This window comes from Mus pahari, chromosome 6 (genome assembly GCF_900095145.1).
Source record: "Mus pahari chromosome 6, PAHARI_EIJ_v1.1, whole genome shotgun sequence".
Taxonomy (NCBI): Eukaryota; Metazoa; Chordata; class Mammalia; order Rodentia; family Muridae; genus Mus; species Mus pahari.
The window spans coordinates 104313188-104337086 of NC_034595.1; the positions used below are offsets into that span (position 1 = coordinate 104313188).

Sequence of the window (23899 nt, forward strand, 5' to 3'; positions counted from 1 at the left end):
AGACAGACAGACAGACAGACAGACAGACAGACAAACAGACAAACAGAGAGGGAGTGGGAGGGAGAAATGGGGACCCTCCATGAGGAGAGAGGGTCCAGGAGACACCATTTGAAAACATCTGGAGCCCAGAGAGCCAGGTCAGTAGCAACAAGTACCACAGGGATTTTGCTGCGAGGTAGACATAGTAGCTTAGAGGATTAAGATAGAGCAATACTGCTCAGCCGTTGTGCCCTCAAAGCTTGTTAAATAAGTACAATATGAGGAAAACTGAAACTTACAAAAAGCCACAAACAGGATGTCCCCAAGCACAGGCCACCACAGCTCTAGCCAAGGTACCGTGCTGGAACCACAGAGCCGGATGCCATCCAGGATGGAGTCTGGTTCCATCTCTCCAGGATGTTCCCCGTGTACACACTTGATAAGATTCAGGTGACACAGTGGGCTTTAAGTGTCCATCCCGAAACACCCAGACCACTCGAGTGACTCAACTGTCATGGCTGTCAATCCCCAGAACGTTCTCAACTTGAGACCTTGTCCCCATGGAAAAACGCCAAATCCCCAGCACCTCTTCATAGCCTGTGGCTGGCACTTTGGTCCTGCTGTCTATCTTGACGAGGGCCGCCATGCAAACGGAACAGTCCCCGGTCTCGTGCACCCTTGAGCAGAGTGTCCCTGGGCTGGCCAGGTGGCAGCTGATGGCATAATCAATCGCTTTCCATCGGAGGGCTGTGTGGCACGTCGTTCATCGGCCAGAGGACACCCAAGCCTATTCATGACATCACTATGAACATCATGACATCACACAGGGGGTCAATACTTGGTGGCACCCTACTTTCAATCATCTGGGGTGCAAGCCCTGTTAGATCCTTTGCGCCCACCAAGAGTGTGTTAGAGAAACCCACTTGGGAGAGTGGTGGGGGCCTACACTCTTTCTGGAGCAAACGGAGGCAGCCTGAACTCTCACAGAGGAACAGGAAATAAAATAGATGTCTACAGAAACGCACAGTTCCATGTCAAGACCCAGGCAGCCAGCCAGGCCGCCGCACAAGGAATAGAGATCAGAAGCACCAAAGGCAAGAAGGAGAATACGGAGAACTCTGTCCGCCCCTTCCTGTCTTCAGTTGGCTGTGACTTCAAACACCCTGCTCTGGGGGTCACTTCTGTGGGCGAGAGAACATGAAGCCGACCCACATTGCCCCCACACCATCACCAGGGGGGCAGAGATGGCCAAGCGCAGAATTCAAATTGATCAAGGCCTCCTCCGGAACCGGCTTAAGGATCTGTTTGAAATCAAATTCCCTTTTTGACGTACTTCCCTCAGAAAGCTCCAGAGGCCACAAGGAGACCTGCAGTTAACACTCTCTGCAGGAAGTGTCGGCCAGGGACCACACGGGGGATGTGCTTCCATCATGGGTTTAAGGGTGTGTTGTCTGGAATGGGTGAGGGCCCCAGGCAGCTGTTGGTTCCTAGGTGAGAGACAGCTCTCCACAGCTAGGGCCCCTGAGGCTGGCACATGTGGTCCTAAGGTTTCTCCTTGACATTTAGCTTCAGGTACTGCAGCCTCTGCTAGGTACCGATCGATGGAGAATCCAGCCTCCTGGGGGGGAAGAGAAAAGCTAACCCTGACCTACCCTCCACCCTACCCCAATCCACAGCCTGAACCTGCTCAACCTTAGCTGTGCCCCCTGACGCCATCCAGCACTGCCAGTGACGGCTCCCTTGTTTCCAGGGCATCTGATCTTCAAATCCTCCATTCATCCGTTTTCCTGTTGGGCTCTTTGTCCTGACCTTTGGTGGTTGTATTAGCCAGGGATTCTTTAACAAGCCAGGATAATGGGGTGTAGACAGGGACCCTGGCATCCCAGCTCCAGACAGACTACACAATCTCTAGCCCACCCCGAGCCGACGTAAACACAAGTTGGGAAGATACGTACTGCATAGCCCCATCTGAGACACACGCTCAGCCTGTCTTAGTCTCACAGGACAGTGTAAGGAACAAAGGATCCTGCTGCTGACAGAGCTGAGGCTCATACATCGCAGTAACTGCCCAAGACGGACCCAAACTCAGCATACTGAGTGCGGCTTCTATGAGAAAGCGCTGGGCGATTTTGTTTGCGTGACTCCAAAGCGGGAAAGTCAAGACTCAGGCCCCTATTATAAGTAAAGTTGCGTGTGCCTGAGACCCAAGAGGGAATCAGTTGGAGTCATGGAGGCTGAGGGGACCCACAGAGTGCTGTCTGCAGCCTGAGACCCAGGGAGGCTCGCCAGAGCCAGGGCATCCAAGGGTACCACTCAGACCCAGATCCAGGAGCTGGGAACCTGGGGGATGCAGGGGCCAGAGCCTAACAACCTGGAGCTCTGAGATCCAGACAAGAGAAGAAGGATGGACCCCCCAGAAAGACAGAGGGAGAAAGGGAGGGTAGTCCCTTAGAAAGACAGAGGGAGAGAGGAAGGGCAGGCCCCTCTCTGAAGCTTCTGGCTCCATCTTGGATGCCAGCAGGAAATGATGTCGACCCTTCTGGCAAGGGTCGGCCTTCACTACACAGCCAACTCTTTCTATAGCCACCTTCAGTCCAGGCCCAGGCAGGAGTCACACCTCCCCGTTTCTACCCTGCCAGGTGATGCCTAAATGTAGCCATCACTGTGGGAGAGCGCATTTGGCCACCCTGCTTTGCCTGGGTCTTCCAGCCACACTCTCCTCCCACAGCCAAGTATCACTTCCACGCCATAGAAAATGTTTTCTTCTCCACAAGGAGTGGAGCCCCAGCAGGAGAGAACCTGGAACTAGATGCCTCTCTCCTTTGCTCCTTCTCAGAGAGGAGAGGTGTAGCCCCCTGAGCACAGGCTGCGTGAAGCCTCTACAAGGGCCAGTTCCCGATGGACACCAGTCACATCACTGGCCAGCGTCCCCACACAGGTCTCTCCACTTCCACCCAGATGTCTCGGGCTGAGGGGGTGTGGTTGTAGCTGACCAACTTCCACCGTTATTTTGGTTTGGTTCTCCTTGCTGTAATAAACATCCTGACCAAATTCAACTTGTGGAGAAGGGGCTACATTTCACCTCGGAGTATGGTCCAGCCCTGAGGAAGAGTCAGGGAAGGAACTGGAGCCAGGAATTGATGCAGAAGGCCTGCAGGAATGCTGCTTTCTGGATTGTTCCCAGGGCCTGCTGATCCCGCCCCCCACCCCAGTGGTGGCTCCACCCACAGTGGGCTGGACCCTCCCACCTCAATCATCAATCAAGAAGACGTCCCACGGACTTGCTTACAGACAATCTCATGTGGCATTTCCTCAATTACAATTTCCTCTTCCTTGATGTATCCAGGTTTGTGTCAAGCTGACAAAAATAAAAATCCTACCGGCACAGTGACCCAGCTCAGACAGGCTTAGAGGGTGTCGGCGAACCTGGAGAAACAGCAAGGCATGCTGGGAAACAGAAGGCAACCCAAAGGCTCACAGCCACCGAAGCACTTTCTACAAGAACTCAAGGATGCTCCTGGCCTCGGAAACTGCGCCCAGATCCGGAGCTACAAGGCTACCCTACCCCGTACTGCCCACCTATACAAAGCTCCTCCTCGGGGACCGCCCTCTCCTGCCCATGCCCCCTTCCCGAGTCCCACATCGACTGCTGAGAGATCACATTCAGGATACTCCACCCAGTGTGCTCTGTGGTCAAATGGCAAAAATGGACAGGCAGCGGATTCCTCACACTTCCTGATCTGTAAAATTATATTTTAAATACCATCTATCCCACAGGGCTGATGAGAGGATGTGGCTAATGTGTTATTATGGGAGTTCGGATACCGACTCCGCCCTGCCAGGCTGTGTGACCTAGGACAAGTCACTTAATCTCTCTGAGCCTCTGTTACCACCCTCAGCTGTCTCAGAACCAGGGGCGTGTCTACCTCCTGGATCATCTGCGCATATTTCTAGATTTAATTCAAGCTGAACCATTAGCATGTGCTCTCTGGAAAGATGTAGGACAGCTCACTGATGATATTAAGGCAGGGAGTACCAGCGAGACCCCCGCCACAGCCCGTTTGCTTTCATCTGCAAAGGTCTGGAGTCTGGAGGCGTGTCTGTTCTTCAGCAGGAGCCACGGGTTCAAGGCCTTTGCCCGTCTGTCTGAATTTGTATTTTAATTGTCGTGATGAGAAGGAAGCCTCTGCAAGTGCTCTCTCTCTCTAGGCTCAGACAAGTCAATACTCAGACGTGACCACTTAGGAGAGCCGCTAACTGGAGCTCTGTCAAGGACACGCAACTATGCACGCCAGTCACCCCACCCCCACCGCCCCCGATCTACATCCATAAGGGCAGCTTGCCCTAGAATTATGAGCACAGAAATCAGAGCGAAACGCTTCCCGTTCTATTTCTGGTCTAACAGACCACGGCATGTGGGCAGATCCCAAGGCCAGCACTTGCTCAGGTCTAGGGGAAAATGGCACGCGTCACGGTGGTGGCTCTCCCCTGGCCCTGACACGGGAGGGTCGGAGGGGAGTGGCCACCAGGCTCCACCCTGCCCCAGAGGGTCGGAGGGGAGTGGCCACCAGGCTCCACCCTGCCCCAGAGGGTCGGAGGGGAGGGGCCACCAGGCTCCACCCTGCCCCAGGGGATCGGAGGGGAGTGGCCACTAGGCTCCACCCTGCCCCGTGGGGGTCCAGGGTTCTCATGCTGGGCAGTGGCTTGGGGGGAGAGGAGTGTCCTGGAGGGCAATGAATGGGACACTTGGGCTGCTTCCCTGCTGAGAGTGAAGCCTGTTACGTCCCTTTCTGGGCTGGGTGCCCAGGGATCTGAGACTCAGGCACAGGGGCTGAAGACTGGGTGGAAAGCAAACCGGCTTCCCTCTGCTGTGTGCTCCCTGAAAGGTGCCTGTGCCTTGCCTTAAGGCTGCACAACTTTGGGACAGGGTGACTGCTGTACTGCCAGCCCGGCTGGGTCTCATGGTCTCATGGGACAGATAGAGATGACATTCTGTGGCTGTTCGCCTCCCCTTCTGTGCCAGGCTTGGGTTCTAACTCCCCCAGGTCCCCCAGGAAGGCCCCTGCCACGCAGCTCCGTACTGGCTGCCACCAACACTGTGGCGTTTCCAGGAGGGACGACACTGGGGACAGAGGCCGGCTGCTGGCAAGGAGCCGGGAATCCTCACTAAGAAGCATAAGTCCCTGGAAACACGGGAGACTGGGGTACTGCTGTCAGACACGTGAGGAAGGGCTGAGGGGCGAGCTAGCAAGGACTAAACACTCCAGGACCCAGACGATATCTCCTTCTTCCCCCAGGGGGCGACCTTGCCCTGGGTGCCACAGGAACACTACCTGGAACCGTGCGCGCGCGCGCTCGAGGTCACACACACACACACACACACACGGGGGGGGGGAGAGAGAGAGAGAGAGAGAGAGAGAGAGAGAGAGAGAGAGAGAGAGAGAGAGAGAGAGAGAGAGAGAGAGAGAGAGAGAGAGAGAGGTGTCAAAGATTCAAAGATCCTGTGAAGATCATAGAATAGGGGTATGGGGAGACCTCAAAGATTCAGACCTGAGGCCCACCAGCCATCAGCCTGCATCTTCTCAGGCTGTCCTTGAAAAGGGATCAGAGGTGAGGCTGTCTTGCCCACATAGATGTGTATGTCCCAGTATGCACCTCGCTGCCCTGGGGAGCAGGCTCACAAATGCCAGGGCAGCTTACCTGACCCCCACAGACCACAGGATGCCACTGACCACGGAGAGATGTGAAGTACCAACTCTCCGGCAAGCCACCGCCTCAGAGGACCAACTGGGTGCAATGGGTGCAGGGGCAGAGGTCAAAACCCATTATTCTTACAGCAGCCTGCATGTTGACCACACTTCAGAAACTGGGGAGATTCATGTGTGGCCTGCACACCTGAGTCCTAGCCCCCCTCCTCTCTGTAAGTGGGGAGCCCTGCACTGCTCACAGTGGGAACCAGCCAAGCTGGTCTTCCAGAGCTCTGAGAGCTGACCCTGGAGTCCCAGGGATCACAGACACTGGTCTCATTTCTTAGTCCCTGAAACTCTCAAGTGACCCTGTGACTCTGAGGGATTATATACTCAAGCCTCCTTTGCCTGCCTGTCTGTTTATTCAGGGAGATCCCAAGGTCTCAACTTTTTCAGGACACACATTCACAGAAGAACAGGTCTGTATGCCCACGTGGACAGCCACAGCATCATCATGAAGAAGTCAGAGCCGATGTGAATTTCCATGAGACAGCAGGCTGAACATCCTACAAAAACTGGGGGTCAAGTCGACAGAATTAGACCAAGAGGAGACAGGGGAGAGGGGAGCAGCTGACTTAGGCCTGGTGGGACACGGAGGCTTCGGATGTGTGGCGCAAGGCCAGGCAGTATTGCTGCAAGCATTTGTTTTCCTGTTTTGGGTACCCAGCTGCATGTGCCCCAGCAGGCACTGATAATTGGTAATCCAGGTTATTGACTGCTCTTGGCGGGGGGTCGGGCTCCTTCACTCCAGCAGGCTACTCACCAATATCAACAACTAGCTTTCCCTCTGGGGAAGATGGATGTTCTGAGCTGAACGCCTGCTGGGAACATGACTGAGGGGCAGGTATGGGGCTTCTGCTGCTCGGTTAACAGGGACACAGCAGGCCTTCCAGGCAGAGATGGTTCAGGGGAGGAAAGGGCAGCTAGAGATCACTGTGACTAAAGTTTGCCGGAAAGAGAGATGAAGGGGGTGGAAACTCTCCAGGGCCTAGCTGGTTGAGCTCCCGCTGAAACTGGGCTTTGAGGCCCCAGGCCCCGCCCACCCAGAGGGCTCTTCCTTGTCTTTCCTTGGATTGAGAAGTTTGTAGGTGTTTTTTACACAATGCAGATCTATTCCCTTCCCTCGGCATCACATCTCCTCAACCAATATCAGCCATCCCTGGCTCAAGTCACACAGGCCCACGGCTCTGAGAAACACTCTGTGTTGCTAAGCAAGGGGTACAAAGTGACGGGAGGGGACCGAATGGGCTAACCTTGGCACCCAGGAACACTGAAGTCCTGACCCTGGCACCTGTGGATGGGACATTGTGGAAGGCCGATCTCTGTGGTTGGGATGAAGTTAGGGAGTTTGAGATGGGATCTTCCTAGACGATCAGATGATCCCCAAGTCCATGGGAAGTGCAATGCATTGAACTTCACCCCGACTCCGAGTCCACAAACCGGAGTCTTAACCCCAACACCTGTGGATGTAGCGTTGCTAGAATGAGTTCACCGAGTTACCATGAAGTCCTAACAGCCGGGGTCACTGAGAGGAAGGACAGCTCAGGGCAGAAGGCCATACAGACGGAAGTGGTGTCTGTCCATCCACAATCTACCAGAAGTGGGAGAGTAAGAGAAACCCAGTCTCCCTCAGCTTCAGAAGGAACCAGCCCTGCCCATTGCTGGGGACCCCTGCAGGAACATAACCCCACCCCCACCCCCACAGCCTCCTGGAGACCTTCATGTGACCAGCTGGCCGGAAACAGCGCAGCTCAAACAGATCATGGGGAACCCGACACTGTAACTGGACAAGAAGAACCTCAAGTGTGGAAGTGTGCATGGATGGCATCTCTCCGCCTGTGTGGGATCTCTCCTCCAACAGTGAGGAGGGATGGGTCCTCAGGAGGGGGGAGGATACATGCCCTATGCAGACCCTACCCTGTCCCCCCGACCTGCCCCACCTCTGCCGATAAGAGAGAGAGTGCACTTTGTCCTGATATGAGAAGTTGGGGTGCTTTTCTGTTTATTGTAGGTGATGCTCCAGGAGAGGAAGCCCAGGGAGCTGTTTGTTAGTGAGCGGACCTTCTGTGGGAATTTTGGTAGCATTCACCACAATGGCTTCCTTCCCAAGCTGTCTTATACCAGTAAGTACCATATTACCCAGGGCTGAGTGGGCCACAGGCACACTGAGTAAGTCTCCTGGGTATCAGGTACAGGGTTCACCCGGAGTGGGTAAAGGATGGTGGGTGTAGGGTCTATGATCAAGGCCAACACCCAGACAGCCGTGCGTACACAGTTCCTCTGGATCCTGGAAGCTGAGGACAGCCTGAGAGCATGCCAGAAGCAAAGGGCCCCAGGCCTAGCTAGGGAAATGCCAGTAACTCTACCAAGTACACCCTGCTCCGCTCTGAGGTGCCAGCACCCAGCACCCAGCCATCTGCTGCTGAAGATGAAGTTCCAGAACAGTGCAGGGACTTTTTAGCTGTGGCACCTGGGTTCAGCACTGAGCACAGCTCAGCTCGTCTTCCCTGATCATACTGGAAGGTTATGGGTGGCTGTCCCTGCACCCATTGCCCCCCCCCACAAGTCAGGTCCCCAGTAATGATGAGAGCCCTTTGGGATGTTGGGTGGCTTCCAGGGAAGTGTGAATAGCAGTGGCTTCCTTCTGCTCTAATGAAGAGGGGTCTCCAACCATGCACGGAACACTGGGAAAAGGTTTCTTGTGCCACCTGAGTCCCTGAGTCTTGGCACTTAGTCACTGTTAGGAGGAGACATCATGACCACCGCAACTCTTATAAAGGAAACCATTTAACGGCTTGGCTTACAGGTTCAGGTTTAGTCCATTATTATCATGGCAGAAAGCATGACGGCATGCAGGCAGACACAGTGCTGGAGGAGAAACTGAGAGTCATACATCTGGATCAACAGGCAGCAGGAAGAGAGACTGACACTAAGCCAGGCTTGAGCCTCCGAGACCCCCAGTGACCACTTCCTCCAGCAAGGCCACACCTGCTAATAGTGCCACTCCCCGTAGGCCTATGGGGGCCTATTTCATTCGGACCACCCCAGGATCTAATCAATGGGCAGACAATGGTGGCAGCTGCAGGGTCACCCAAGCACAGCTCAGACCCACTCCCCACACTGACCGGGCTCTCTCCACCAGACAGCACTGGACAGAACAGACAGACATGGATCAGGAATCTCGCTGGGTCTGGAGCTGAGGCTTTGGCCTTGCTTGTTCAGGGGTTCATAGATACTGGGGGAGGTCTGCACCCCACTGTTCTGAGGTCGTTGTAGGTTCTAACACCCTGGTTCATGCTTATCCCAGGAGCGGTCAAGATCCATTTCCTCCTGGCGTAGGTAGTAAGCCTGGCTTTTCAGGGTTTGTCTGCTTAGTAGCACAGACTAAGGTGCAGAGGCCAGGGTGATATGACAGGGAGCACCTGCTCTCAAGGCCCTAAATGCCACTGGCAGGGATCTAAAGTTCCAGCAGCATCATGGGAGGAGTCGGGGATGGGACCAGAGATGTGCTGCGGACTCCAACGGGAAGGGGGTCTGCAGCTGTCAGTGTGCCTCTGGGCCTACTGCATTCCGAGCTTCCTGGGGCTGCACTCTGAGCTGAGAGAAGGGAGGGTTTATCATCTCCTGGTATTTACCTGCCTGAGCCTGGGAAAGGGCACCTGGAGTGTTGAAAGCTGCGGGGTGATGACTCACAGAGGAACAGATGTCACCCACACCACAAAGCGAACAGCTGCACAGGTAGTACTCTACAGAGGGGGCTGGGCTGGGCAGGTCTTTCCGCTGGGATTCAACACCGGAAGAGGCCGAGGAAGAGGGTGAGGCACACAAGGGGCATCCCTTTGGGGCATGCCCTTCCTTCACTGTCTTAGGTCTGTTTCAAGAGGTAGAGGAGGCCAGAGAGATGGCTTAGTGCTTAAAAGAACTTACAGCTCTTCCTGAGGACCTGAATTTGGTTTCTAGTACCCACATCAGGCAGCTCACAATTATCTGTAACTCCAGTTCTGAGAGGACCCGGGGGCCCTCTGGCACTTAGACTCATCATACACACAGACACATACATGATTCCCAATAATAAAAACAGCTCTTTAAAATGGGGTTGGGGTAGGGGGGCGACATGTGACCACGCCAGATGCCCCCCTGCTGTTCCTTGCTGTGGTCACGCACTATCCCAGCTGTAAAGGAATGTCTCCGGAAAGGCGGGAAGATCTTGCCCCTTGTGCTGTTGCCCATGTCTCTCTACCATTAGTCAGCCAGACGGGACCCCCTACCTGCGCGGGAGCCAGTCTCCTCCAGCAGAGACATTAGACCCATCTCTTCTGCTGCCCGCCACAGGCTTTCTCCACCGGCTCTTAAGCAGTGGGCTTGCCTCCTGCATCCTCTGCAGTCATCCTCCTGCCCACATGCTTCAGTGTGGCTTTCTTCCTCCCCAAGGTCTATTGCCCACCCTAACAGAGGGAAGAAACCTTGGGCCTCCTCTCCCCCCACAGGAGTTCCTCCCCATACCTGACCTCACTATGCTCCCACCGTCCTCTTCCCAGACGGCCCCATCCTTCTCCCAGGCCGTCCACCCTCTGCCCAGGCAAACCACCACCTCTACAACACAACGGTCAAGCCACACACCATGGATGTCTTTTAAGCTCCGCTCGGGTTTGGGCACATCCCAAAAGCAGCCTCACAAACCAACTACCCCAGGCATCTTTCTTAGGTCATTGTTATGTGCAGGTTTTAAAAGTCTCCTGGATCCGATCTGCTGAGAGTTTGACTACTGCCTAAGTTCCACTGGAAAGTGATGGGGCCTGTGAGAGACTAGGACTGGGGAGCCCTTGGAGGTCATTGGGGTGTGCCCCTGTAGGGGACTGTGGGAACCTGCTCTCTGCTTCTCATACTTCACGCCCAGACACACAATGACCCTTCAGTCATGCTTCACACAAATATCCCAAGCTGCCTCAGGGCCAAGCCAACAGTCATTCATAGAATGACACCTACAAAGCTGCATCAAAAACCTTTCCTCTTCTTAAGTTGAGTTACCCCGGGGAATTTGTTGCAGTAATGGGAAGCTGACTAATACACACCTACAATAAAGTGGCTAAAAGCACCATGCTGTGCCCATCACAAACACTTCATTCCGTGGAAGACAAGAGCCTCTCAGACTACAGTCTCAGACCTTCTAGATTGTTCTTTTTCCCATCATTCACAGTGAGTTCCTCTCTGCAAGAGGGCTGCCAGTGTTCCTGGAATCTTGTTATCTCCCCACTCTGGCTCCAGTCACTGCTTCATCTTCCTTTTGTAACTGTCCATAGAACAGCAGGGTTTCCCCACAGAGCCACAGCCAGCCAGTCACCCTGTGATCCCACCATACTTATTTTATGTGCACAGGTGTACCAGCGTCTTGAGTGTGCACACTTTTGAGTGTGAGCACAAGTGACCGCATGTGCCATGGTCTGAGGACAATCATATGTGTGGGTCCTTCCATCCTTCCTGTTTGAGACAAGATCTCTTGCTGGGTACTGCAGACACCAGGGCTGGTCTAGAAGCCTCTGAGAAAATATCTGTTTCTGCCTCCCATCCTGCTGTACGATGGTGTCGTTATACACACGTGCGAGGCACTCAGTTTAACATGGGCCCTGGGGATTTGAACTGGGGTCCTCATATTTGTATCATAGTGTTCTCTCCACTGAGCCATCTCGTAGACCAACCCCATCTTCCTCTGTGTTCCTGTGGTCTCACAGTAGCGACTGAGCACCTCTGAGGTCCCCACCCTCACCACCCCCAGCTTCCCATGCCTGGGGTGCCTCTCCCTTAGCCCGCCCTGCTCTTTCTCTCCGTGGACACTCTATATCGCTGCCGCCTCCTCTGCTGCTCTCAGGTCCATCCACATGGCTAGCTCAGAGACAGCATCTCCGAGGCATCTTTCTCCCTCCCACGTGCCTCTCCTCCCACCGGAATGACAGAAGCAGAGCCGGAGATATTTCTCGTGCCTGCTGCTTTGGGTGGGAAGATGTGGGGTCGGGGGAGGGGGACTCTGCATCACTACCCTCTGCTGTGACCACAATGCACACGGATTTGCAGATGCCAGGAGATGAATCCCTGCGTGGGCGGAGGACAGTTCATGTGGGCGAGGCCCGTGGGACGCAGAGACTTCCTGTGCATTGAGCTAGACCACGTTTGCAGCCGGTGCCAGGGCAGACCCCGCCTCCTCCAGATTCCATCTTCTTCAGGCCTCTCCTTCTCTGGGCCCTGCCTTCCCAGGCTACATCTCCCAAGAGAACACTTACTCTCACCCCTGTGCTCTCTGGGGGAGCCCAGGAAGTCCCTACTTGGTCCCACCTTCCTCTCCAGCAAAGATGGACTTGGAGCGGGATATGGGGTGGAGAAACCCCGCAGAAAAACCCCGACACTCCAAACCCACAGGACCTGGACAGTTCAGCCATGGAGGACCCTTCTTATCTGACTCGAGTTCACTCCTACAACCTCTGGTATGATCTCATTCAGACCAAGGGCCCCACAGAAGCAACACAGTCAAGTGCCTGGCGGTGCAAACACTATGGTTATCCAGCTGTACACAAGTACAAGACAGCTGGCCTTACAAGACAGACAGACAGACAGACAGACAGACAGACAGACAGACAGACAGACAGACAGACAGACAGACAGGGGGGGTACAGGAATGATAATCCTGGGAAGAGGGAAGCGGGAGTCATTGCCATACAGCCACGCTTCTTCGAGAATGGCCTGGAGCCTTGGGAGCTCACAGGTACAGAGGATGCCCTCATGGGACCACCAGGGAAAGCATGCCCCTCACCCAGCCAATGCGTGGCCTTCAGCCTCCAGGACTTTAAAAGAACACATTTGCTCCAAACCTTAGGCTGTGATCATGGGTCAGGGCAGCTCCAGCGCTCTCTCTCTCTCTCTCTCTCTCTCTCTCTCTCTCTCTCTCTCACACACACACACACACACACACACACACACACACACAGAGGCTGGGCGACCATAGAACTGAACTGTGGTGCTGGCACGTAGAGGACAGCTCTCTGTTTGTCACATGACTGACTTTCAATATGAAGGACAGGAACACTTCCTACCCACAGAACAGGAGTTTGACAAGTGAATCTTAGGTCTGCCTCCTGCTCTCACAAAGTACCAGGGAATGGCGGGCCTGTCGCCCCATGGAGAGGGGTCCTGCTGTCTGGAGGACTACCACAGAAGACACAGGCACAGAGCAGACGGAGACAGACAACCATAGCTAATCTCGGCTTTGGGGAGAGTAATGAACGAGGCAGAAGCTACTTGCACGTTGAGCCTCCACACGGAGAGTCCCTGCGTCAGCCTGAGGAGGTGGCTATGGATGCATCCCAGACACATGGCCGCTAGACGCCGGCCACAGTGCTAGCGTCCACACAACGGACACAGCCCAGTCTCAGAACAACCTTGGAAGACGAAAGTCACTTTTCAGTTGTGCAAACCAAAAAAGCCACAAGACCAGTGAGGTCACACTGTGCAGCCAAGGACACGCAGGGAGGCCACCCATGGATGGAAGCTGAGCTCAGTCATCGCCTGCAGGCTCTCCTCCACCAGCACAGGTCTCAGCTCCTCGCTGGCACCCCCAGGCACCCCCTGGGTAGACATCTGCTCTCTACCCCATGACAAACTTGCCTCTCACGGCTGGAAGAAACTTCTAGAAAGGGACCTTCCTTCCTCCTTTCCTGCTGACTGTGCACCCCTACGACAGAATGTGAGGTGTTGGGTTTCGGGGCTCACTGATCCACATCTGAGCAGAGACGTGCAGCCTCATCTCTGTGTCTGACCATCTGGCACATCTTTCAGGCGTAGAGCTTCCGCAGTTCTGGCTGACACTCCAGAACCTGGCTGCTGTGACAGGCTACAGGCCCGGGAGCGTCCCTGGGAACTTACCTGCCCCTAAGGTGGGGGGTGACAAATTTCTACTGGTGCATCTGTCTATCAGGGAGGCCCTTTCAAACTTGGTATCTGACAGCCTTGGTGCAGGACCTTCCATCTCAAGGACAAAGGCAGAGCAGAGGTTTTCAGAGAAAAGCCACTTGTCACCCCAAAGTGAAAACTCTAAATCCCTCTCCACAATGGCCTGACACTTGATCCAGCTGGCCATGACAGCTGAGCCATGACTGGGCTTTGGAGGCAGGAAGGCGCAGAGACACAGTCGTCGGGGGTTTCAGAATCAACTCCCCACCAAGGACTCCAGGTTCGTAGAGGCTCTGCCCACTCCACGCATAAGTCAGACTCACTGTCCCACCTCAGGGGTCCCTTCGTTCTCTGGCCCCAGCACTGACAGTGTCACTCAGGAAATTGTGGCTTTGTGACAACTCTGCTGTCCTAATGCAGGGGCGTGTCCTGACCTGTCTCATGTCCCCAACCTTTAAGCCCCTTGGAAAGAGGCCCAAGAGGCTCGGCTGCCCACCCATGCACACCAGAGATATAGTCCTCTACATCAACTAAACAGAGACTTGTTGGTTTGGTTCAGGAATGATCAAGTCAGAGATTCTAAAGCTGCTCTTCTTACCCCAGCAAATGACAGTGCTAAAGATGCCACCCTCCTCCTCTTCCTAAGCTCAGTGCTCGGGATGGCTCCCCAGGCATAGATAACAGCCATACACTCAGCCGTACGCATGTTACCCGGAGCTGCTACCAGTGCAGTCTTTAGTGACGTGTGCAATGTAAGATACTCATCAGGGTAGGCTCGTGAGACTCCCCAACCCTGCTTACCCAGCTTCCCCAGTCTCTGAGAGGAAACTGCTTTCTGGGCAGAAGGACCGTTGGTCTCTACTGCTGTATATCACCCCTCTGCAGGCAGGGACAGCGCTCCAGGTCCCCGCCAGGGAAAGAAGTGAAATCTCTGTGCTCCCAGGCAGCCTGGGCTCAGGATGGGCAGTGGGCGGGGCCGACCTGGGAGAGCCTCCCACTCCTGATGCGCTCTGGGAAGGAGAACAAGCCTGGGGGGGGGGGGCGACAAAGGGAGCTGAAGATGCACTGAGCGCAGTAAACCAAGGCCGCAGCACACAAGCGGGAGAAATGAAAAGAGGCAGACTGAGCCCTCCCCAGGAGGGGAGGGCTGAAATGAGTCTCCCTCCACCCCGGTGTGAGCGGGGCTTTGCTCAGCAAAAGCTGACTCTGTGGGAGAGCGGATGGGAGCTGGCCATCCTGCACCCTCATCGTGACCATCAACAGCCCTGTATGGCACCTTATGGCCCCGCAGCTTTCGAGTGTCCCGGGCCTCACCGCTGAGACATTCCAGGCAGAGACTCTGGGGGTCACAGCTTAGGATGCTGCAAAGCTTCATACTCTGCTTTTGTTCTTTGGTGCTCTTCTCCCAATTAATCCACTCAAAAACTTTTGAAGTTCACGAGCCATTTACTTCAGACGCCATTAAATTAAGGACAGATCCACTTTCCCGGTAGCAAACACCCAACGACTTAATTAAAGGGGGCTCGCTGTTTAAATGGGCACAGTGCCTCTCAACAATGGAGCTGGCTCCTCGTGAGTGTAACTGCTTCTCATTTCCTTCCACCCCAACTCCAGCGGCATTCAGAGGATGTTTTGCTGTCAGCAGGATCCCGGGAGCAGCCTTTCCCTTGCTCAGGGCAGTTGGCCACTGAGGTACTGAGAAAATAACCCTCGACCTCCAGTGCTCACTAAAGACACACCTAAAAGCCACTGAAGCCTGGCAGTAAGACGCACAAAGCAACCTGGAAATCATCCTTGGGGACATGAATGGATATGAGGCGGGACTCAAAGGCGTCTAAGCTTGGACTCACAAGACTGGGTGCTTGGGAGGAGAGAGGCCTTCAGTGAGATCCCGATCTTCCAGGCTGGGCTGCCCGCCTGGGCGGCTCACCTTCAGAGAGACCAGAACTTCCCAGGTGGGGAAAGTGTCTCCTCGAAGTGCTCTGGGAATCACAGGCACAGGATACCATGCAGGTCCAGGCACACTGACCACAGTCCACACCCATCTCCAGATGTTCCCGGAGCAGGCACATCCATTAGCCACACTCTGTTGGCTTTAGCTCCTAGTGAACTCCTTTGTGAGCTTAAGACAAAAACTCATGCAAGGATTTCCTGCTTCTCCTGGGAGACTGGTTTCTGGCATGAGCGTGACCTGTAAGAGGGCTGTGAGCGGTGGACAGCTCCGCCCTGCAGGGAGTGCTCCTCCTCAGTCCCAGGCTGACTGCTGACTCAGCCAGCCCTCTGCTTCTACTCCTCACCTCTGTGCCCATGGACAGGGTGATTTTCCATCCCAAGCCATTCCAGACTAGAGCAGCCACATCTCTACAGGGAGCATCAGGGTCAGAGATGAGGCCTTGGGACTTCATGAAAGGATTCTTCAATGTTCATAGTAGCCAATCAGTACAAGGATATGAAATGGAGTTACTGCTACCATCTACATCTCAGTTCTCACCCAGTCACCATCGCCACAGCCATCACCATCATCACCATCACCACCATCATCACCATCACAAAGACTATTATTGTCATCTCCATCTTCGACATCATCAGCATCACTACCATCATTCTCATACTTACATTAATGGCACCAAACACAGCTACCATGTGCCAGACCCTAAGCTCCCGAAGGGAAGTGTGCACTGTGATCTCACCCAATATCATGACTCAGTTTTCTCTTGTTTCTGTGCAGAGGGATGAACGTATCACCTGAGCTCATGACTCTAAAACCCAGGGACAGTCCCCTGCTCCTGTCATCTGCTCCAAGAGAGAGAGGAGCTTTCTAGAAATCCCAGTAGCTGCTCTTTTAACCTGAGGTCCTGAGTAATTCCAGAGCATGCAGCTCAATCCTTTGGGCTCAGACAGACATACAGGAAAGTGTAGCCCACGCTTCAGCCTCAGACAGGTGTGGGAGCATGTAGCCTCATCCTTCACAGATTGTTCTACACAGAAGCAGAAAATCCCAAACTACTCAATTCCCAAGCCAGACTCCAAAGAGGCCTCTGTAGAGACCAGAACTGACTGCACAGAAGCCCGGGTCCAAGTTCTGGGGTGCCATCAGCAGGAACTGGGCAAATCTGGAGGATGATGGCATGACCCTCCAGTCCCTGCTGAGCTATTCTGCCTCTGAGAAGGCCGAGCTACTCTAGCTGGGTATAAAACTGAACATAGGGGTGGAGAGCTCTCTGCAGGAGCTAGCCTCTGCTCTCAGCACTAATCCCGGAACTTGCAGGGTGGCACAGCCACATAAGCCAGTGGAGCAGATTACATGTGGACCAGGAGCCCTCCCCAAAGCTCCTCTCTGTAGCCATGGAGGGCACCACAGTCCACAGCATCCCTCTGCCTCAGATTTCACACAATGTACGTGAACAAGGGTTGCCCTTCGCAGTGTGCGAGACACCCAGGTCTGTCTTGTGAAGAAGCACAGTCAAACCGCCCTCCAGGCATATCTCCATCTGGGAATCTTACAAGGAAAGGAGGCTATGTGGGGCCTTCCCTCAGTCATCCAAAACCATGCCCCATCTTCAGCACCATGGCCAGCTCCCAGGTCCCTCTACTCCTCTTGTCCTTGGCCCAACCCCCAACAGGGCCAGTTCAGAGGCCTCCCTTCCCTGCTTCCAGGCCTTACATTTCTCTGCATTTGAGTCAAAACACAAATATTTCCCCCTCTTCTGAATCTGTTTTGCTAAACAGATTAATCTAGCGGCAGATTATATTATGGAGAATCATAAATCTTCCCGGAGATAAGCACCTGTCGGGTTGGATTAGCGACAGCCCATGTACCGTGAGTTAATTCTCTAAGTCTCACAGTGCTGTCCCGGGTGTTCAGCATTTGTAATAGCAGATGTAATTTGGGACAAATGGGGACTTGTTTCTTCATCCGTGTCTATACGTGTCTATATGGTAAGCGATGTTATTGGGGGAGGTGATGGTCCACGAGAGGAGCGCCAAATTCCACTGTGATTATGGCTGGTGAGTTGGTTGAGGTTAGAACAGACTCTATGGAAATTGCTTGCAAGCATCCTGTCCTGAGATGAACAACCATTCGAGGTTCCCCTCCCCCACCTACACTGTATGTCCCAGAGGCTACCCCACGGGCTCCCCAGAGAGGCTGCAAGATGCCTACTTGGCCCCTTATCAGCTTCCCAGGATCTGTCAAGCTTAGCCCTACCCTTGGTCTCTGCATGGGAGGAGACGCCAGCTCTACTTTCACAGGCAAGCTCCCCAGACCAAGCTGCTGCGGGGTAAAAGCAGTGGGCCACTGCTACTTGGTGAAGGAAGGAGAGGTGTTAGTGCCTCAAGGACAAAGGCTGCTTACCCCGTGAAAACCTGTCCAAGTATGAGCCAATGTCTGCCCGCCCAAGGTCAGAAGAGGCACAGGCAGGAATATAACCAGGAGCAGAGACGCTGTGCCAACTGCCCAGTGTGGACCTCAGGAGATGTCCTCCTCCTGCCATTGTCTGTCCCTCCTCCCTCCCATCACTCTCAGACACAAGTCTTGAGGAGGTCACTCCTCACCACCTGACATTTGTTCATTCTGTTGGCCTGGGATCTTCTCCCCGCTCTGGAGTGTCAGCAAACACAGCTGTTTGTGGGAAGTGTTGCCCACAGCATATCTTTCTGGACTGCCATGTCCCCACGGGCATGCCTGTCAGCAGAGGCAGACTCTGGGGCTTGTAGGAGGGAGAGGTTCTAGTTGATAGTGCTCTCTCCCCTATAACTGCTGGCATAGGACAAACTCTGGTCTGGGACATGGCCAGAACTACTCTTGTTGCAGCCGTTAGAGAATAAGGCACGAAAGCAGGTGTACCAAGCACAGAACTAGATGCCTCCATCCAAGGAGCTGCGACTGTCTACACAGCCAAAGAAGAGGACTTTGGCAGGAGGAGGGTGGGCACAAGCCAAAGCCCTGCATCTTGTCTCCTCCCCCAACTCATCCCTGAGGGCAGAGCTGAACCGTGTCTGCAGAGCTTCAGTCAGCCGCACTGGAAGTTCTTCCCCTTATCTGGCCTTAGTCTTCCTGGCTGTTCAAGGTCATTCCTAACCACAAGTCAGTTCCATCTAGCAGTTAACCAGCCCCGAAGGGCTGCCACTCTTGAAGTTGTAAAGACCGTATGGTCCCTTAACGCTGGGATGTGACAAGCGAAGGAGACTGCAGCCTGGGTCTTAGCATGTAGGTAGGCACCGAAGCGTCTGTCCTGCTCACCCACGGTACCCAACCTGTGCCTGCAGTCCACACTCAACCGCTCTCCCTGCCTCTGTTTAAACTGCACTTCTGTGCACATCTCAGTGCATCCCTGCTCCAAACTACCTTCCATCCTGCCTCTCCCCAAGCCAGAGCAGAAACACAGAGAGAGAGGTCTCCTACCTGAGGTCTCCCCCAAGATCCTGGGGGGCTGGATGTCTTTCCCATTGTTGCTGGGACTAGTGGAAGGCTCCGTTGTGCTAACCCCAACAGGGGTCCTTTTCCAGGGATCCAGGGACTCGGTGACCCCCTTAGTCTGCAGTGTCATGGCGGTGGCCGTGCTGGCCGCGGTGGTGGTGGTGGTGGTGGCCACCGTTGTCTTCCGTGTTTGCAAGATGGAGACCGTGGTGGGGCCGAAACCACCAGGGAAGGTGTTGGACTCCAGTGCGTCCTCATCCCCCGTAGGCCCCCAGGCTATGAATTCTGTCTCTGTCGTGGGCCTGCCACCACGGAAGTCGAAATCGTTGAACTCTGCATCGTGTGTGTGCCTCCTACCCCGTCTTAGGAGGCTCTGGTGTTCTGCAGCCCCAGCAGTCACTATGGAGGATGAGGCCGTCGCAGAGGCGAGGGAAGGGCTCGACCTGGTGGCAGCTGGGGGCTTGGTGAGTCCCCCTTTGGGTCCGAGGGTGGCAACCTGGTCCCTGGGCCTGTGGGCCCTCCGAGCACGGGGAGTCTGCATCTGTATGGGCCCGTGGGCACGTTCGGCCCGGGCGGCCCGGGGACTCCAGGCCGGTGTCGGTAGCCTCGTTGGGGGTCCACTTCTCAGACTCCACAGCCTCTGGGGCCTCTGTGGGCGTGACAGGAGCCGAAACTCGGGCCCGGGGCCTAGTGAGTCACAGGACGGGAAGTCGACCGCAAGCTGCAGCATGGCTATCAGTATCCAAGCATGGCTTCCGAGAGAGCGGCCGGGCCAGCGGATGGACATGGAGCTGAGGAGAGACAGCAGAGCGGTGAGCACGCAGTAGGGCATCAGGAGGACGCTCACTAGGGCCACATTTATCCCCCTCCCCCCACTGGGCAGTGACAACCTTTGGTTTTAAAATGAGTTCATCTGAACCTGGAAAGGACTCCAGAAGCCTTCTGGGACAGCCCATGAGCACTGTGTTTCTCTACATGGCAGAAGGACAGTGCCCACAGAATGTGACAGACAGCCGCTTCCAGCTCAGGTACTTCCTGGGTGCTAACCTAAGAGCCCTTCCAGGCATGGCAAGGGACCAAGCCACCAAAGTCCCCCTTGTCCATCTTGAAAAACACCCTTGAAGGCTTGCCTACCATGGAGCTGAGCCTCCAGGGACTTGATACCAAGGGTGAGGACAGCATCTACCCCGCTGAGCTGGGGCATCCCCACATCATAACTGAACAGCTGACTCCTTTGTCAGAGGGAAGAGGTCTCAGGACCTGGGACACCACATGAGGCAGAAAGAAGGATTTACTCTAGAAGCCCCCCATCTGCTCTGCTCTTCCCAAACACCAGGAGCCTCTAGTCTTCTGGGCTGAACACACACCTGTTTGCACTCCACCTGGACACAGCCAGGCAAAGCTGCAATGTCTGCCCTTCCCTGGGTGTCGCTGTGGGAACTGATTGCCACTCAGGGGAAACTGGAAGCTTTGATACCAGGCTTTCGATCTGCTGACATTTCTGCCCCCACCCACTCAACCACCCCTCTCTAGTTCATCTCCTATGTAGATGCCCGATGGAGACCTCTCAATGCCAGCTGGGGCTGGATGGGGCTGGATACAGAAAGGCCAGACGTGGCACAGGCAGGCAGGAGGTGAAACTGATGCTCAGCCTGCTGGGGGCAGGCAGAAGAGCAGTAACAGCTCTCCAGAGGACTGCTGGGACAGTCCCCCGACCCAGAATCCATGGGCAGCTCGGCTAGTCGGGCACAAGTCCCCTCTAGACCCACGGATGCTAAAACTCCACATGAAAACCCAGAGCAGCATGCAGACCCACGCAGCCAGGCGTGGAAGATGCAGCCCACGCTCCCTCTTCCCCCCCACATAGGTAATTGAAGACTGATTACAGCCGCCACTCAAAGTCGGCTCGGCATCAACTTCACATCAGAAAGTTAGAAGGAAACTCAAACTTCCCCAGAGGCTGCTGGGAGAGAGGGCTGCGGGGCGTCAGGAACACCGCACCACAGCCTCCACAGCTGAGCCCGACAGGCCCAGAAACACTGGAGGAGTTGTTTTCCTTTATAAGGTGTCACGGGTGTGTAGTTTTGTTTCTGTTTTTGAAAAGTGACTACATGTGTCAGGGTGTGCCACTGTACATATATGCGAGGTCCACAAGGATGCGTGTGCTGGCAGAGGGTGGAGCACACACAGGTGGGTGTCTGGGAGTGTCAGGGTGTAACTGCTGGTGCATGAGAGTTGGAGGGAGTTTGTGAGTGTATGTACGTGTGCCAGTGTGGCACTGAGCATGTGTGGGTGTGGTGTGTCTCTGAATGCTCCCCGGGATGTGAGTGCTCTCTGGATTGTGAGTGCTCTTCTGGATATGAGTGCTCCCCAGGGGTGTGAGTGCTCCTCAGGACATGAGTGCTCCCCAAGGGTGTGAGTATTCCCCCAGGGTGTGAGAGTCAACAAGAAGGTGCCACTACATCCGTCCATGTATGTATCTCTGTGTGTATCCATGCGCCTTGGTGAGTGTACTTTATCTGTACATCTCTACAGGTCACCACACACAAGCATGGATCTATGTCAGTGCGAGCATGCAAGCATGTCCTTGTTTGCCCTTCAGTGTATTTAACTGTTCAAGCGTGATTGTGTTCCTTCTCAGCTTGTTCTGGTGCTGAACCCCCACGTTCCTGAGGCTGACACGCACCAGTGCTTGGGGAGGAGGTGGTCCCTGAGAAAGGAGCTTGAGTTTGCTGGGACTAATTAGCAAAAAGGACTGGTCCCCAAATAATACAGCCTGCCTTTTTAATCAGCGTGAAAGAGCTTTGCCGGAGGAAGGAGGGCACGCTCGTTAGGTGGATGTCTCTGGGCCACCTCTACCTTTGTGTCCTTCCTCTGCACAAGCAGCCGAGCTCCAGTAGGGACAGGGTTGTCATCGCTGTGTGGCAAGATCTAGGCCAGTGTGAGACTCCCCTGCAATCTCCTCAGAGCCTCGGGTGAGCCTGTGGAGATGGACTGGTGAGGACTCGGGTCTTCTCCGTGCCTGTGTATCAGGATGGGTGTCTGCCTCTCTGTACTGAGATGCTCTGAGTAGACATGAGGCCTCACTGGGCCCATCAGATCCCCTAGGATTCGCTAAGCCTTGCCGGTGCTTCTAGGCACCACCAACCAAACCCAACCAGGCTCCACTAGTCACTGCCAAACGTTCGCAAGACCCTCAGGGCCCCACCAGACCCCACCAGACCCCACTGATTTCCTCCAGGCTACACTAGGAACCCTGGGCCCCTCAGGACTCATTAGATCCTACCGGATTCACTGGAACACCAGTCTGTCCTTCAGATCCCACCAAGTCTTACCATATCCCTCTGGGCTCCACTTGGCCTTGCCAGACTCCACTAGAACCCACTAAACCCCACTGGGTCCAGGAAGCCCTGCTAGGTCCTCCAAAGCCTCTCCAGGCCCCATCAACACCGGTACCCTGATCCCAGCTCCCCCTTGAGACCCGTCTAGACCCCAGTAACTCCACTCTAACCTCCTACCGGGCCCTACACAAGACCCTTCTCACTCCCCTAGACCAATCCTGGCCTCACCAGGCTCCATCACAACTCACTAGAACTCAGTAGATCCAAATTCTGCCAGATGCCAGCAGGCCCCCACCAGATCCCCCCACCGGGCCCTTCGAGGCTTCTCCTCGCCCCACCAGGCAGGCCGGCCGGGAAGTACTGAAAGCTTTCCATCAGCACTCGGAGAAATATCACCCCAGGAAATTAAAACCTCAGTACCGAAGCCTGGGCCTGCCTCCCCGGCATAACTTCACACACAGGATATTTCTGTGATTTTTCACCAATCATGGGCTGTAATTGGTTACCATAGAAACCTTCTCATTTCCAAGACACCCAGCTGTTATGCAGAAAACCCAACTATGGTAGTGAGGCTGGGGAGGCGGGTACCCTGCTTCCCCTCAGCCCAGGGGCTCCCTTATAAAGGGATGCATTTGCTCAGAGGGGAGATGGAGGGCAGCCCAGGGGAGGTGGCTGTGAGCTAGGACCAGGACTTGCCCCACTGGACAGTAGAGGTGTCAAGCCCTATAGGGGGCCTGATGTCACAGCAGTGACATCAGGGACAACTCTGTTCTGCGGGGGACATACCCAAATGATTTAGGACTCCTGTAAACCTACCAACCTACCAGCACCCCCTCTTCTCAGGCCTCCCGCAGAACCCTGGGGTGCTCGCTACAGCGGGAGGGGCCTCGGGTTTGCTCAGCTACAACATGAAGCTGTTCCTGGAGGACCCCACTTCAGAAAGGCGCCAAGGCATTGTCAGCTGTGCGCCATCCACCCAGATGAGCTACCACTGGTGTGGCGATCGCCATCCTAAAGTACATAGCTGTATGCTCCTGTGTCTTCAGTAGCCAAGGATGTAAACCTCGCAAGCATCCCCCAACAGACAGGCACATGGGACGCATCCAGGCACAGAGTAGCATGTTGCTCCTATACCAGGAGCCTTAAAAACCCATGCCAAGGCAAGGGAGTCGGGAGCAGGGGCGCACATAGATGAAGGATCCCCCCAGAGACTGCGGGGAGGTTGGTGGCTACTGGGGAGCACAGGAGAGGGACTGTTTGGGAATGATTGCCTCCTGGAGTGGTTCATTTGGGGGTAATGGGATGTTCTGGAATTGACTGCAGTGGTGGCTGCACACCCTATGAATATACAAAAACCACAGGACCATGCCCTCGAAAAGCAGCGAATTTAATAGCATGTAGATTACATCTCAATAACAACAAAGGGGAACTGGACCCAGAAGGGAGGGAGAGAGAAAGAGAGAGAGAGAGAGAGA

General features: G+C 54.8%; 1 protein-coding gene across 2 annotated transcripts in view; it reads right to left on the reverse strand.

Moving 5' to 3' along the window:
- Positions 1-23899, reverse strand: part of Ajap1 (adherens junctions associated protein 1) — a 107258-nt gene that overhangs the window by 37592 nt on the left and 45767 nt on the right. For both annotated transcript variants that reach the window (XM_029540343.1, XM_021200519.1), the window contains exon 2: positions 19069-19874. In XM_029540343.1, coding sequence (XP_029396203.1) covers positions 19069-19874 — 806 coding nt within the window. The remainder of the gene's footprint in view (positions 1-19068; positions 19875-23899) is intronic.